The sequence below is a fragment of the Trichechus manatus genome, unplaced genomic scaffold (genome assembly GCF_000243295.1).
Source record: "Trichechus manatus latirostris isolate Lorelei unplaced genomic scaffold, TriManLat1.0 scaffold00242, whole genome shotgun sequence".
Taxonomy (NCBI): Eukaryota; Metazoa; Chordata; class Mammalia; order Sirenia; family Trichechidae; genus Trichechus; species Trichechus manatus.
The window spans coordinates 2,089,144-2,106,199 of NW_004444178.1; the positions used below are offsets into that span (position 1 = coordinate 2,089,144).

General features: G+C 38.7%; 1 protein-coding gene across 1 annotated transcript in view; it reads left to right on the forward strand.

Annotated features, from left to right (window-relative positions):
- The window catches only part of SCIN (scinderin), a 75,661-nt gene that overhangs the window by 45,100 nt on the left and 13,505 nt on the right, over nucleotides 1-17,056 (forward strand). The window contains exons 6-10 of the mRNA XM_004389352.3: nucleotides 5,241-5,373; nucleotides 5,780-5,868; nucleotides 6,687-6,902; nucleotides 10,489-10,610; nucleotides 15,155-15,245. Of these exons, the coding sequence (XP_004389409.1) occupies nucleotides 5,241-5,373; nucleotides 5,780-5,868; nucleotides 6,687-6,902; nucleotides 10,489-10,610; nucleotides 15,155-15,245 (651 nt within the window). The remainder of the gene's footprint in view (nucleotides 1-5,240; nucleotides 5,374-5,779; nucleotides 5,869-6,686; nucleotides 6,903-10,488; nucleotides 10,611-15,154; nucleotides 15,246-17,056) is intronic.

A 17,056-nucleotide genomic window follows, 5' to 3' on the forward strand; every position in this document is an offset into this window, starting at 1 on the left:
TAGTGTCCTTCCTTATCCTTTGTGGTGGATTTTACTTTAAAGTCTATTTTGTCAGAGATTAATATTGCCACTCCTGCTCTTTTTTGATTGTTGTTTGCTTGATATGTTTTTTCCATCCTTAGAGTTTTAGTTTGTTTGTGTCTTTAAGTCTAAGGCATGTCTCTTGTAGACAGCATATAGGCAGATTGTGTTTTTTTATCCATTCTGCCACTCTCTGTCTCTTTATTGGTGCATTTAGTCCATTTACGTTCAGCGTAATTATTGATAGATATGAGTTTAGTGCTGTCATTTTGATATCTTTTTTTGTATGTTGTTGACAGTTTCTTTGTTCCACTTAATTTTCTGTGCTGAGTCGTTTTTCTTTATGTATTTTCTTTTCATCTTTTTCACTGTTACTGATTTTGTATTTGCTGAGTCTTTATGTTTTTCTTGTTTTTTATTTTGATGTGTAGGATTGTTAGTTTCCTTAATATTTACCCCTGTTTTTCTAAGTTTAAACTAGTCTTTTATTTCTTTATATCACCTTGACTTCCTCTCCGTATGAAAGATCTATAACTACATTTTTTTAGTCCCTCTTTTTTGTTTTAATGTTGTCATCTTGTACATATTGACATTTGTTTCCCTGTTTTCAGTGTTTTAACTTTCATTTATGTTTGTGACTTCCCTCTCTGGGTTTATATCTGGTTGCTCTGTCCTGTGTTCTAGTCTTGGGTTGTTATTTGATGTTACTGATTTTCTAACTTCAGTATTTCTTGCAGTTTTGGTTTAGTTTTTGCAAATTCCCTAAACTTCTATTTGTCTGGAAATGCCCTAATTTTGTCCTCATATTTGAGAGACAGTTTTGCTGGATATATAATTCTTGGTTGGCGATTTTTTTCCTTCAAGGCTTTATGTATGTCATCCCATTGCCTTCTTGTCTGCATAGTTTCTGCTGAGTAGTCTGAGCTTAGTCTTATTGACTCTTTTTTGTTGATGACTTTTCATTTATCCCTAGCTGCTCTTAAAATTCTCTTTATCTTTGATTTTGGCAAGTTTGATTGTGATATGTCTTGGTGATTTTCTTTTAGGATCTACCTTGAGGGGGGTTTGATGAGCATCTTTCACAATATCAGGGAAGTTTTCTGCTTAGAAATCTTCAACAATTCTCTCTATATTTTCTGTTATCCCCTCCTGTTGTGGTACTCCAGTCACTCAGAGGTTACTCCTCTTGATAGAATCCCACATAATTGTTAGCGTTTCTTCATTCTTTTTAATTCTTTTATCTGATTCTTCCTCAGATAAGTTGGTGTCAAGTGCTTTATCTTCAGTCTCACTAATTCTGACTTCTACTGCCTCAATTCTTCTCCTATGATTTTCTATTGAGTTGTCTAATTCTGAAATTTTATTGTTAATCTTCTGAATTTATGATTGCTGTCTCTCTGTGGATTCTTGCAACCTGTTAAATTTGTCCTCATGCTCTTCTCTAACCTTCTTAAGTTCCTCTATTTCATCGTGTGTGTGTTCCTTGGCATATTCTCTGTTTTGCTTGATCTCCTTTCTGACCTCTTGAAGAGTTCTGTGTATTAATCTTTTGTATTCTTCGTCTGGTAATTCCAAGAAGTTCTTTTCCTCCAGAAGATTTCTTGATTCTTTGTTTTGGGAGCTTGCTGAAGCCATCATGGTCTGCCTGTTTGTTTGATTTGATATTGTCTGTTGTCTCCAAGCCACCAATAAGTTATTATATTTATTTATTGTATTTTTGCTTACTGTGTCCTAGCTTCTTGTTTTGTTTTGATATGCCCAAATAGGCTGCTCATGTGAGCTAGTCTGATTATTGTTGCCTTTGAAGCTCTAATGTCCTGTGACCAGGTGGTTAGAGCTGTTACTAGGTATATGAGCCCAGGAGTCCATTTACTTTTTTCATATGGATTCAGGTCAGGTGTCCAGGTAGTCAGTCACCAAGTGTTTGGTGTAGGCTCTCACCTACAGTCCTAGACAGGCAGGGGTGATTGGAGTTGGCACAGGTATCTGGCTGCAGTAGGGGGTCATGTGCTGAGCAAGGCAGGGGGTTGACAGCTGACCCTGAGTGTCTGGGAGGAAAATGTGTGCCTGTTCCCTAGAGTGCGTAGGAGGGTGGGTTTTGCAGCTGGACTGTTGGCACTCAATGCTGTTGGCTGTAAGGACTGGGAGGCATCACTTATTCTTGGACCCCTGTCACTGGTGGCTAGGTGGCGTGGGTGGAGCCACCAGTCCTCAGGTCCTGATGTGAGTAGGTGAGGATCCTGGTTAATGGGCAGAGTGGTGTCAAATGTCATGAACTTGCCACTCCACCATGTAGGTGATACAGTTGAAGTTAGGCTTCAGGTATATACCCTGTTGTGTTGTGCTAATAAAGGCCTACACTGTTGAAATGGGCCCACACAGGGGTGAAAGGCATTCAAAGTCCATGGACCCCTTATGTCTGTCTGTGCCTAGGCAAAGGAGTTGTGCCTACCCTGCATTCCCAGCTTAGGGGAGCTGGCAGATTATTTTTTCCTGTTTGTTAATTTGTTCCCTCTCCAAGGCTGGGAGAATGGCTCAGGGAGTGTGATGGGTCCTACTTCTGGCCTAGGACCCTGTGCAGAGTGGAGAGGAGGTAGGTAAATGGGAGAGAGGTTCTTCCCAAACAGGATGTTTTTTGGATCTGCACAGTGGGTTAGATGCATGTACTTATCTTTTGCTGATAGAGCGCCGCTTTTCACTGGTTCTGGAGGCTTGAGTAGACTGTCTGCTGCTTGGTCTCTCCCTGTTTGGAAAATGCATCCCGAATGCCACTACTTGCCTTACCGTGCACACCAGCCAATCCTGCCTACAGGGTGCCTGTTCCTGCCGCATCAGGTCTGGCAGCTCCTTGCTGCTTCTGGACCATCTCTCCCTCCCCCTGCCAGTCAGTGTGATTCCTCAACTTTGCCTTTGATGTTCAGGGCTCTCAGATTGTCATATATAATCGATTCACTTGTTTTTTAGGGTCTTTGTTGTAAGAGGGACCACAGAAAATATCTGACTACTCTGCCATCTTGGCCCCGCCTCTCCTGGAATAATGTATTTTGAGATATTATCGTCAGTAAAATGTTCTCTTCATAGAGTAAAAATGTTTTATAAGGTTGTTCTTATAAATTTTAAATAAGCTTATAATATTTGCATCTATTTAAAAAATTCTATTTAGCCAGAAAGAAGGCTTTCTATGTTACAAGAGAGCAAAGCTATCAAACCAAATAGCTGGAAGGAAACAGTGAAAACAGTCCCGCACTGGGCATTGAGAGCCTGGTTCCTTGTCTGCTCTGTGGGAATGACTGGCAGTATGAGCTTGGGCAAAACATAACCATTCTAAGACTTACTTTCTCTAAAAAAAAAAAAGAGAGCAAGAGATTAAATTAGATGATTACTCAGGTTCCTTCCAGCTCTGTAATTTTATGATTTTATTGCTGGTGAAAATAACAAAAGCCACAAGATACACCAGATAAGGAGATTGCTAAAATGAAATTCTACAAGGGTTCCCTCCCCCTTGCAACTTTCTAAGCGCAAGTGCGTAATATTGCAGTAAGTCATAATCTCCCCGCAGAAATCTGGTTTTCTCATCTGCTACAGAAAGGAGTTAGATTTTCTGCTCTTTTTAAGGGACCTGTAGCAGTTATACTCTGTACTATGGGGTCACTATGAGTCGGAATTGACTTAATGGCAACCAGTTTGGTTTGGTTTGGTTTTTTGGTAGGAGCCCTGGTGGCCCAGTGGTTAAGCACTTGGCTGCTAACTGAAAGGTTGGCAGTTTGAACTCACCAGTGGCTCCAGAGGAGAAAGATGTGGCAGTCTGCTCCTGTAAAGACTACAGCCTTGGAAACCCTGTGGCACAGTTCTACTCCGTCCTGTAGGGTCGCTATGAGTAGGAGTCAACTTGACTGCAATGGGTTTGGTTTTTTGGTTTAAGGAAACTTTTAGCTCAGAAACTCTGTGATTTAAATGAAGATCAATTTACTAACTTGGGTAGCATAAGTTCCTTTTTATAAAGGGGAAGTGAGTTCTTCCTAGATGACAAAGGATAATGTGGTTGCCATTTCTGCTAAATGCTGAGTTTTAATATAAGCTTTACAGAAATTGTTAAATACTTTGTAGCTGCTTATTTCTTATTACTCTTTCTCGAGCTTTTTCAACAGCTTAACAAATATCTTTTATTTTGCATCATCGAACAAAACTGTTTTCCTTCTTGGACAGCATTGTGTACTAAAGACATATTTTGGTGTGGAAATGTTAATCCTAAAACTTGCTCCCCCTGGTGGAATGGCAGTGCATTGTATGCATCTAAAGTATAAGGTCCATTTGAAAATATTTTAGGGTTGTGAAACAAGGCTGGGGAGCAGAATCACCTGGGGTGTTTTCTAAAAATACAGAATCTAAACCTCACCGGAGTGCTACAAAACTTCAGTATTGGTCAAGGGAGGGAACTTTATCATTAATGAGCATTAATATCACCTTCAACTTTTTAAAAGCAGCTAAAATTTTTTTAGAAGTATATGTTGTAGTCCTTTCGAAACCTTAAGAGTCCAGGTAAATAAAAATTTTATTTCTGACAGAGAAAATTTACTTTGATAATTTACACAAAGTATACTTAAATTACAGAACCAACATTGGAAAATTGGAAAAAATATGTATTGAAGAAAATCTATAGGCATGAACTATAACATATCAGTGCCTTTAGCACAATGCCTGCCTGGTATATAGTAGACACTCAGTAAATGTTGAATGAATGGATGTGTAAGCTTCAGTTTTTTATGTGTATATAGTGAGTGTAAGACTATTACCTACTTTAAAGGATTGCTACAAACACTAAAGGATAAAATCACGTGAGAATGATAGCCTAGTGCCTAGTACCTAGAAAGATCTCAGTAAACATTGGACATTATTGTTATCGCTATTATTTTCTGATGTCCCACAAGTTTCTGGCACAGTATCAAAACAACTTTGTTAGTAGTAGTTCTTTTACACAAAGTACTTAAAAAGACCTTTTGGAGTATAATTGGGCTCATGGGTATTTTGTTTGCTTATTTTTGTTCTTTGAAACAGCTTTGTTAAGACATAATTTGCATGCCAGAAAGTTCACCTTTTTAAAGTGTAGAAGTCAATGGTTTTTAGTGTATTTAGAGAGTTGTGCAACCATCACCATGATCTCAATTCTAACATTTTTATCATCTCAAAAAGAAACCTGGGGCTCATGGTTTTTATATTAGGTTTCAGATGCCAGTGGATCCATGAATGTGACCGTGGTGGCAGAAGAAAACCCCTTCTCCATGGCAATGCTGCTTTCTGAGGAATGCTTTATTTTGGACCATGGTGCTGCAAAACAAATTTTCATATGGAAAGGTGAAAGATGCCATTGATGTTGCATTTCAGATTTGTAGACATTTTATCAGAAAGATAAAGAAAAGATTTTTTTCTGGTTAAAAAAAAAAAAAAGCCTAGCTTTCTGAGACATGTTCTATAAATAGCTCACATATATGCAGCCATCAAAATCATATTTTATTTCTACAAACATTATTTGCCAGGGATTAGGGGGTTAAAGAAAGCATTTGGGCAAGACAAAAAGAATATTTTTATAAATGTTATTCATTACTGTATTGTTAAATCTATTCAATCTACTAGGAAATATTTTGCCATCATCTCAATGATATATTTAAATTGTATATATGAATACGAAATACTTGTATATTTTGATATACAAGTATTTCATAGTCATATATGTCTCTCTTTAATTTATCTTGTATTTTAGGTAAAAATGCTAATCCTCAGGAGAGAAAGGCTGCAATGAAGACAGCTGAAGAATTTCTAGAGCAAATGAATTATTCCACCAATACCCAAGTACGTGTGGAAATGAACTGGTTAGAAAAAAATATACACATGGGAGCCCGTGATATTTCCATAAAATTCCTGAAAGAATTTGGTTTAAAGTAATGTATGCATGCAAAGTCATTCTTCACTTGAATGTGAGCAATCAGGTATCATATATTCCTATAACTTAATCTGCGTGTGGGATAGAATTTTGCAGAAGTGAGAGGTCAGACCCTCAATAAGGCTGAATGATGAGGACAAGAGCCCATCCACTTTAATTCAAGATAACCAACCACAGCTGAATGAACTAAAAGCACTTACAAGTGATTTCTTACAGCAAATTCTGCAGACATTGGCTAAAACCCAGATAATATTTGGCTCCATCAAGATTAAACTAGACACTGGATAGTTAGTCTTTCCCTTTCTGAGTCTCTCAGCCTTGTCCACTCTCTTCGTTTTTATGTCCTGGCACAAGTAACACAATGAGATAATTTCTTCCAGATCAAAGACCTCTTGTGAACCTTAATGAAAAAAAAAAAAAAGTCAAACTTACTTTAACCACAATGACAACATGTGAAAAAACTTAACTCTCATCTCAAACATCTGGTATCAGTGGCAATATGTTAAGTTATGAGAGAAACCAAGGCTGGATTATTTTAGTTTCATATTTGATAATTTTTTGTTTTCTCATTCATTTTTTTAAGGACTCCTGCTTCTAAGTTAACATCTGTGATCACAGAAACTAGGACAATCTTTTCATTCCCACTACAGTCTTTTCTCTACCACTACATTGTTTTTCCTCAATCTCTTAATTTCCTGTTTATTATTATGGTTTTTTAAAATTTCAGATTCAAGTTCTTCCAGAAGGAGGTGAAACACCAATCTTTAAACAGTTCTTTAAGGACTGGCGCGATAAAGATCAGAGTGATGGCTTCGGGAAAGTATATGTCACAGAGAAAGTGGCTCAAATAAAACAAATTCCATTCGATGCCTCAAAATTACACAGTTCTCCGCAGATGGCAGCCCAGCACAATATGGTGGATGATGGTTCTGGTGAAGTGGAGGTATTTACCTGGCTTTGTTTGTTTGTTCTTATCAAGCCCACTTATACGTGGAACTATGACTTCAGGAAACTACAAACCTTATTTACAAAATGTAAATTTTACTTAATAATAAAGGTAGTTCAAGACTGCATATTAAATCATATAATTTAAGTATGGAAGAAATGTTGTCTAACCTTCAGTTTACAAATGTGTAGTTTGAGATTCCAAGAAGTTAGGTGGTTTTTTTTAAAGATCACCTAATTATCGTCTTAGAGACTTAGCACTGGAACCCGACCATCTTGTTTCCAGTCCAGAATTGTTCCTGCTCTCAGAAAGCCCGTGTCTGGGATGGTCCAGGGAGGGTGTGTTGTTCCATGAATGTACCAACTTTTATCAGCTTGTCCATCCACCACATTTTATAGGCTGTTTCTTTACAAAAACAAATTGGGCATGTGTTATATGCTAAAAGTAGAGATTTTTTAAAAAAATTTTTTATTTAGAGCGTTTGAATTGAGTTTGGTGCCCTGGTAACGTGCAGTGGTTAAGAGCTCAGCTGCTAACCAAAAGTTTGGTGGTTTGAATTCACCAGTTGCTCCTTGGAAACCCTAAGGGGCAGTTCTACTCTGTCCTATAGGGTTGCTGTGAGTCAGAATCTACTCAAGTGCAACAGGTTTGATTTGGTTTTTGGTTGAATTGAATTCGTTGATTATCCCATTTTAGAAAACAGATGATAAAAATCCCCTAATCATTCTCCCTGACTCAAGTTTCTTCACACCCAGTCCACTCTTGAGTCATCTAACTTATTGAAAGCTAGATGATGTTACTTTCCATTCAAATTTTTTTTAATGGCTTTTGATAGTTTTCCTGAAAACCTCCGTCTTCAGCTGCACCCACAAGGCCTTCCATGATTTAACCCTTACCTTCCTTCCTGCCTCGCCCTTCCACTATGTTGAGTGCCCCTCCTCTCCACCATCTGGCTAACATCCTCTCTCTTCCTTGGTAACTCATTTAAGCCACAAGCTGTACCTCTTCCCAGATGCCTGCCTGCGGCACTGAAATAGCCTACCTCTGTGGTCATAAGTGGTTTAGTCTGCACTCAACCCATAAATGGTATTTTTCACAGACCATATCATGTAAGTACCGTAACATAAGAACACAATAAGAATTGTTCATTTCCTTACAGGCTTCCCCTATTAGACCTCTCGTCAGTTCCTTGCATATTTTATTTGCAAGGTTAAGAATTGCATATTTTATTTCTGTATTCCCAAGGCATGCCACAATGACTGGACCAAAGAATATACTCAAGAAATTTGGGAAATACTTTTTCCTTTTTTTAAAGATGTGAAGTGTGACTCTAAGCAGGGAAGGGGTTTTGAGGGTGAGGGATGCTAACAGAGAATGTCACAGATATCCCTTATGGCTAGTGGAAGGGTATTGACTTCTGGGTCTGGGTTTGTCTCCAGCACTGGTTGCGAGGCATCCTCTCCTGGAGCTCAACACAGGCGGCATAGCTAGGGGGCCAGTGGGGTGGACTTGGCTTCCCAGCACTGGCTATGTGCCAGGCTACAATCTCAACCTCAGGCCACAGTATCACTGAGATGTCCTCCTGTGCCACCCCAGGGCTGCTGACGTTCGGGGGCTCTGTAGGCTCTTCGGTTTAGCGAGGCAGTGCTGCCATTTCTCCTCAGCTTACTACTGGATGGCATGAGGAGGCTTCTCTCTGAAAGCATTGCACTGCTCTCTCCACTAGCTAATCTCCACATTTCAAGGCAAAGGATCTATCCTACCCTTCCCAGGACCCAGGCATGAAGAGGGTGTTGTGTGTATAGCACTGCCTGGCAGCCCTCATTCATATGTTACTCTCCTGTTTAATCTATGTAACTCTCTTGTGTCTTTAAGCTGTAATGAGGGTGAGGAAGTAGGAGGTTCTGCCTGCTTTTATCCCTTGTCATACCTTTTCAGTCTCATGCCTGGATGATGCCTTTTCAAAAAAGCAGTCATTATTTAGTCAAAATCTACCAACTTTTGCCTGGAAAAAATTATAGTCTCATGTCTTAAAGCATGAGGAGAAAGAAAAACAAAACAAATTATCTCATGCCTGATGAAAACTTTATTATAAAGTTGAAAGGTCTCTGAGCCGAATATTGTAGTCCATTATTTTACTAGAGTGTCATGTTATTTTTACTGATCTATCAATCAATAGGTACTTATTGACCAGTGGGCTCAGAATTGAGCTAAATGCTATGGAGAGTACTAAAGGAATATAAGCAATTTTGAAGTCAGTAAACAAATTTCCAGATTGATAAAATTCCTTCCCTTTGCTTAATTTTTAAACTAGTTAGAAAAATAATTCAAAAGTTGATTATTTCCCATTGGGAGCAAAGGAGAATGAAGGAAACCAAAGACTCAAGGAAGAAATTAGTCAGCAGGGGTAATGGCCCACGTGAATCACAACCTCTTCTAGCCTGAGACCAGAACTAGATGGTGCCCAGCTCCCACCACCGACCATTCAGGTCACAATAGAAGGTCCTGGTTAGAGTGGCAGAAAAATGTAGAACAAAACTCAAATTCATAAAAAAGACCAGACTTTCTGGATAGAGACTAGAGGAATCCCCGAGACTAATGCCCCTGAGATACCATTTTAACCTGGAACTGAAGCCACTCCCAGAGGTACTTTTTAGCTAATAATAGATTGGCCTAGAAAATAAACAATAACATCTGTGAGGAATGTGCTCTTTTAAACAGTCAACTAAACGAGACCAAACTGTCAACATTTACGCAAAAGCAAAGATGAGAAGGCTAGGAGGGGCAGGGAAACTGCATGGATGGAAACAGGGCAAAAAAACGACAACAGCCAAACCCGTTGCCATCGAGTTGATTCCAACTCATAGCGACCCCATAGGACAGTAGAACTGCCCTGTAGAGTTCCCAAGGAGTGGCTGGTGGATTCGAATTACCGACCTTTTGGTTAGCAGCCATAGCTCTTAACCACTGCACCACCAGGGGTCCAGAAACAGGGCAGGTGGGAGGGAGATGGTAAGAGTGCTGACACATTTTGAGGGCTGTAAACAATGTCACAGAACAATTTGAGTATAAATTGTTGAATGGGAATATAATTTGCTGTGTAAACTTTCACCTAAAACATAACAAAATATTAAGAAAAAAAAAAACTAAAGAGACATCAACAGTGATAGAAAGCAGCCTTTGTCCACCAAAACACTTGTATAAGAATATTCATAGCAGCACTATTCATAATCGCTCAAAACTGGAAAAAAAAAAAGTTGGTTATTATAGATCTAGGAGCCTTGGTGGAGCCCTGGTTAAGCACTTGGCTGCTAACTGAAGGTCTGTAGTTCAAACCCACCAGCTGTTCTGTGGGTGAAAAATGTGGCTATCTGCTTCCATAAATATTAACAGCCTCGGAAGCCCTATGGGGCAGTTCTACTCTCTCCTATAGGGTCACTATGAGTTGGAATTGACTCAACAACAACAGGTTTTTTTTTTTCTTTTTTTAATAGCTCTAAACTGAAAATTATTTAAAGCTTATGAGAAGTATTATAGGATCAATAAAAATTTAACTTTGGTACATATATTCCATTTCTTGCAGATTTGGCGTGTAGAAAGTAATGGTAGGATTCCAATTAATAAAAACTCATATGGTGAATTTTATGGTGGTGACTGCTACATTGTACTATACACTTATCCCAGAGGGCAGATTATCTACACATGGTAAGTTTACCTCTTTGAGAAGATCTCAAGTGTTAGAGGAACCAGCTTTTACTCCAGAGTATTAAATTGCATGCAGTGCTAGGGAGAATAATCCTGTAGTAACCCCAGTGAGCAATGTATAGCATTATAGAGATATAGTTCATTATATTTTCTTTGGACATGATTTTGAGTATGTTTTGTACTTGCTGTCCATGGGCATGAGGCAATGATATAAAAATCATCCTCTCTATTCCGGGAAAAAAGTTTTGATATCCAAAACTATAGCATACTGTTAGTGGACTCATAGTTGAATATCTCATCTTCTGTGCAGGCAAAAAGTCCACCTGGTCAATGTTGGGCCATGTCTTCTTATTGTTAAAACTCACCAAGGACCATCCTGAATTGCATTTGCAAAGTTGCAGCAAGGCTAATTTTGTAGGGGTTATAATTTCTGATTCCATTTCATACTCCAGAAACCTCAAATCGATGCATTCTTATTCTTTGTCCTTATGAAATTCAGATCAGTGATGGAGAAAATAATACAATTTATCCACATCTCTTATGAATTTGCATAATGCTTTGACTTAATTGAAGGTTTGGCTTGCTTAGTCTGAATCAGTAAGAAGGCCCTGCTCATGGAGGAAGGATCAAATGTCCAACTGAGTAATTTAAGTATATACACCCTGCTGGATTATTTCAAAAGGAGAAGAATTTTGAAGCAAATCATATAATGTGGTATTATCTAACTTTTTAACTTTTCACTTGATTTTATCAAGTGTAATCAGGTAAAATACAATATTGCAGAGAAGACTGGAAAAAAGAAAAGAGTTCTCAAAAAAGGTCTTACAGCTGAGAGGTGTGGGTGGAAGATACGAGGCCGGGGACAGGATCCTACCTTTGCTTACATGGTGATAGCAACCATCAGTCAGCATACTGAGTGAACATGGACTCAGGTCTCTGCTGATATGGTGACATTTTTCTTTGGTGAGCATCACGCTGGACGACAGAGATTCGTCTATCCCCACAGTCTGACCACTTATGCTGCACAGTGCCATCAGCATAACCAAGTTCAGGAGATGGGATGGCTCTTGCTAACCCAAGGGTAGTCTGGAAACGAGCAGCATTGTCATTACCTGGGAGCTTGTTAGAAATGCAGATTCTCAGGCCTCACCCCTGACCTTCATTTGTAAGATCCCCAGATGAGTCATACGTACATTAATAATTGACAAACACTGCCTTCGGCAATATTTCTAAACACTAGCTGCACAGTGGAAAAGCCTGGACAATTTTTCACAAATACAAATACCTGTCCTCTATCCCATACCAAATAAATCAGAATCAGGGATGGGACTCCTGAGATTCTAAGGTATCCGTAAAACCCACTGACGTCAAGTCGGTTTGATTCCGACTCATAGCAACCCTGTAGGACAGAGTAGAACTGCCCCCATAGGGTTTCCAAGGAGCAGCTCGTGAATTCAAACTGCTGACCTTTTGGTTAGTGGCCGAACTCTTAACCACTGTGCCACTGATGAGAACCAGTGTACCAAGTGGTATTTCTAACCCCACAGTCACTCTGTATCCTGTCTGCGATGAATGTATTTAGCTATTTACCTGGACTTAAGACGCCATCTTGACAGCAGCCATTTGTTCAGCAGCATCTTTGTACCAGCAAAGTACTAGATGTTTCCATATATTATTTCTCTTCCTCACAACCAGCCTATTTTCTAAAAAGGGAATCTGACAATTTAAGTAATTTAACCCAGAGTTACAACTCTTGTGACTAGTGAAGCAATATTTCGAACTTTGGTCTATCAGTCTGTTTGACTCGAAGGCCGGAATGCAGCCACCCTGGGTAGGTATGAAACTTTTCAATTTATGTGATAATTCGATGCAAGGAATTAAAAAGGCTAAGTTCAGGAGGTAGAGTTAAAAATGAAAGACTGAAATTAAATCAACTTCCAACTACATAAATTTGTCTTTTTATTTCTGAAACCACTTATATTCTAAAATGATAACAGAGAGATCATTTCAGCAGTGATCTTTTCTCTGCACTGTTGGGTAATTGAAACTCTGCAAACACTGAGCAGTGACAATGATGAATCTCTTGAAGCAGTAAATTCCATTTTCATGGGGCATTTATTTTTAATGAGCAATAAGCACCACGGATTTATAAAAAAGAAGTAATGTCAGACAAAATAGATTGCTTTTTTCTCCCCCTAGGCGTAGGATTTCAAAATTAGAGGCAGACATAGACGGTGTTATATCTTGATTATCGTGGAAAACTTGATCCCCTGGGTAATACATCCGTAAAGCAAATTAATTTTAATTTGTGTGGATGTGGCCATGGTCATTTTGACAGGAATCTAGCAGGAAGAGGAGCTCAAGATTAGTGAAGTCTTTATTGACAATGTCAGAAGACAAAACTTTGGTAGTATTATTTAAGTTAACTGCTTGAAATATTCCAGAGGGGGGGGAAAATGAATGCAAAATAGAAGCAAGGGCTTGGTGATATTGTTTAAATTAATTGGTTGAATTTTTTTTTTCCTTCAGAAAATAAGCAAAACATAGAAAGGGCTAGGAAACTGCAGATGTGGCTAATGTGTGAGGAGGGGTAACAGACCCTGGTGAGGACGAACACCATGCACCTCTGTGTTTCTCCCCATGGCCATGTGCTCAGGGTGGCTCCTGGGAGGGTCTGTTCGCATGATAGGCTCATAGAAAATTTAAACTATCAACTTTAAAAATCATGTTTTTATGAGTGCCTTTATTAGGGAAGGAGCCCTGGTGGCACAGAGGTTAAAAGCTTGACTGCTAGCTGAAAGGTTGGCAGTTCCAATCCATTAGCTGCTACTTGGAAACCCTATGGGGCAGTTCTACTCTGTCCTATAGGGTCGCTATGAGTTGGAATCAACTTGATGGCAACGGGTTTGGTTTTGGTTTTTTAATTAGGGAAAACATTTTTCATTTTCTTACAAACAGATATGCCTGCCCTATGCAGGGCCCTCTTTTTTATTTTACATTCCTTTCTGTAGAACATTATTACATCAACCATTTAGCCTATGCCGGTGCACTGAAAAATTCTGAGGTAAATAACACATGCTCTCACCTCCCAGGGTGTGTGTTGCCCAGGATGGGGGGTTACTGTTGAATGTGTTCAAAATCCAATTCCAGGATTAGTATTCTTGTTGCTAACTCCTAGTCAGTCATCATATAGAGATGGAAGAGTTGGCTAAAGAAAACAATGTTCAATGGTTTTTTTCTTTCCTCTCCATAAACTCATAAAACAGGAAAATCTCCCAAAAGTTGCCTTACAGGTTAAGCTAGTGATTCAGAATTAAACCTCAAGCTACCCTAGCAAGAGAAGTTGTAACTCAACTGGACCCATTGATTTATTGACCTTTATCTGGGTTGCTGGCAGCTTAGACTTTTGTATAGCTTTCTTAGTACAGTAATGCCTTTCAAGAATTGTGAGAAAGACAAAAATGAGGCTTCTCCTTTGCCTACTTCTGGTGATTATGTTCTTGAATTTTCTGGGTTCCAGATATTTGGTTCTATGCTGACCAAATATTCATAGAAAGATGAAACTCCTCCAATATCCAGTCTGACCAGGTTTGGCTCATATTCTGCTATCCAAATGGATTATCTTCTCTATGGAGACGGATTCCCAAAATAGACAGCTTCAACTCAGAGTCAGACAGATCTGATTACTTAGCCAATTATGTAAGGAATTAAGCTCAATTTCTTCACCTATACAGTGGAGAGAATTCTAAACAATACACAGAAAAATTCATGGCTCAAAGTTAGTACTTTCTTTTTTTTAAATATTTTTTTTATTGTACTTTAGATGAAGGTTTACAGAACAAATAGTTTCTCATTAACAGTACAAATATTATTTTATGACATTGGTTAACAACCCCATGACATGTCAACACTCTCCCTTCTCGACCTTGGAGGACCTTTTTTTGGTTTTTTTCAGTGAAAATATACATAGCCAAAGGATACATCATTTCAAAAATTTCTACATGTACAATTCAGTGACATCGATTACATTCTTGTTGTATTGCTATTCTCACTATCCTTTTCCAAATTATTCCAACACCATTATCTTCAACTCACTGCCCCCTAGACTTCCCATCAAACCTTTTGAATTGCTGTTGTCAATTTGATCTCACATAGATAATTCTTTTTTTTTTTTTTTACTTTAAATGAAGGTTTACAGAATAGTTTCTCATTCAGCAGTTAGTACACATATTGCCCTATAACAATGGTAACAACCCCATGACATGGCAACACTGTCTGTACTCAACCTTGGGTGCCCTATCACAAGCTTTCCTGTCCCCTCCTGCGTTCTAGTCCTTGTCCCTGCACTGCTGTGCCTCATTCGTCCCATCAAAGTTAGTACTTCCAAAAAAAAAAAAAAAAACCGATAGCTTTCAAGGCTTATGTTAAAATAGTTGTTTTCTCCTTGATCTTTCATAATTTCTTAAGGCTCTGCTTGAAATGTGTATATTAGGAAGTCTTAAAACTTAAATATAGACTGATTTATTTTATCATGGTTCCCCTAGGCAAGGAAGAAATGCCACGAGAGATGAGCTGACAACATCTGCCTTCCTGACTGTTCAGTTGGACCGGTCCCTTGGAGGACAGGCTGTGCAGGTTGGGATATTTTTATCCATAAAAACTCATACAAATTAAAGTTCTGCTAACCTACTTCTGAACTAAATCCAGCACATTAATCTAGTTTCTAGTTAAAGGCCCTCTCCCCAACTTGGAGTGGGAATTTAACCTTTCTTGATACTAATTTTTTTTTTTTTTTTCATTTTGGAATTCAAATATTGCTACACTCATGTCATACTGGTTCTCTGAGCTTCTGGAAAAGAGAAAGCAAACAAAAGTAAAATAAAAAACAAAACCAAAAATCAACTACTAACAGAGTTATGAGCCCCGAAGAATCTTTAGGATCACATCATATGTCAGTCATGACAGTTACTTAACGTTCAAACTGTTCGACTTGCGCTGTCATGTCCAGCTATCGTTAAATAGTTGATAGAATGATGGCCCCTCCCCCCAAAAAATGTGCATTACTTAATCCCTAGAACCTGTGAACCTGTTACCTTACAGGGCAAAGGGAAATTGAGGTTGCAGATAGATTGATGGTTGCTAGCCATCTGACTTTAAGATAGGGAGATTAGCTTCCATTTTCCAGGTGGGAACATGTAATCACAAGGATCCTTAAAAGTGCTAGCGAGAGGCATAAAAAAAATCAGACTCACAGTAATTCTGTGTGAGAAAGACTTGACAGGCCATTGCTGCTTTGAAATTGGAGGGATAGAACCACAAGCCAAGAAATGCAGAAGGCCTCTAGAAGCAGGAGAAGGCAAGAAACAGAGTCTTAGAACCTCCAAAAGGAATGCAGCCCTGCTAACACCTTGATTTTAGCTGAGACCCATTTAGACTTCTGACTTGCAGAACTGTAAGATAATAAATCGGTGTTGTTTTAAGCCACTAAATTTGCAGTTAATTTGTTATATCAGCAGTAGGAAACTAATACAACACTGTAGAACAAGCACAGATTTATAATTCTAATTAATAGGTTAAAAGTTTAGAAAAATATTTTCTTATTATGAAAGGGCATATGTTATCTTCTGCACAGCCATACTGAAGTAAATCTTGATAGGAGAGCATGGATCTTTATTTTTTTCTTTTAGGCACCAGAATCTTGACTGAAGCAAAGTTTGACATCCCCAAAAATGGGGGGGGGGGGCGGTGAGGAAGAAAAGGGAAGAGGAAGAGTAGGGGAAGAGGGAGGAAGAGAAAAATATTTAGAGGTGGGGAGGGAGAGAAAATAAGAGGGGAGGAGAAGAGAGGAAAGAGAGGGAGTAGAAATAGAAAGAGATAAGAGGAAGAAAAAAGATAGGAAGGAAAGAAGGAAGAGAAGGAAAATCTTGGAGGAGGAAGGAAAGGGAAGAGAAGGAAGGGGGAGGAAAAGGAAAGGGATAAGATAGTGAGAGGGAGGCGAGAGATGAGCTCTTTGGGAATTTATGAAAATAACAAAATAATTTGTTGAGTTGACTGGACCCAAATTCAAAATGGCAACTCCATATAAATATACATGAGCCAGCTTTGTTTTATACACACACGCACACGCACACACAGAGTAGAGACAGTGTGTTAATATATTGACATATTCATTATAACTTTGAATGTTATACCATGGGATTCCAATATCAATGTCTAGCTCTCCTCACTGGATCTAAGGGACCATTTCTAACCTGATTCCACACTCACTTCTATTTTCTCAGCTGCAGCTCGTATGTTTATGGTGGAGTATCTGCTCCTTGTTTCAGGAGCCTTATTAATAATCTCAGGAAATTCTTGGTCTTTGCTTATTTAATTCCTTACTGTACAACCTAACTGCAGACTAAAGGAAGCTTTGTTTTTCTCCAGTGTGCTGCTCGAGTGTAGCT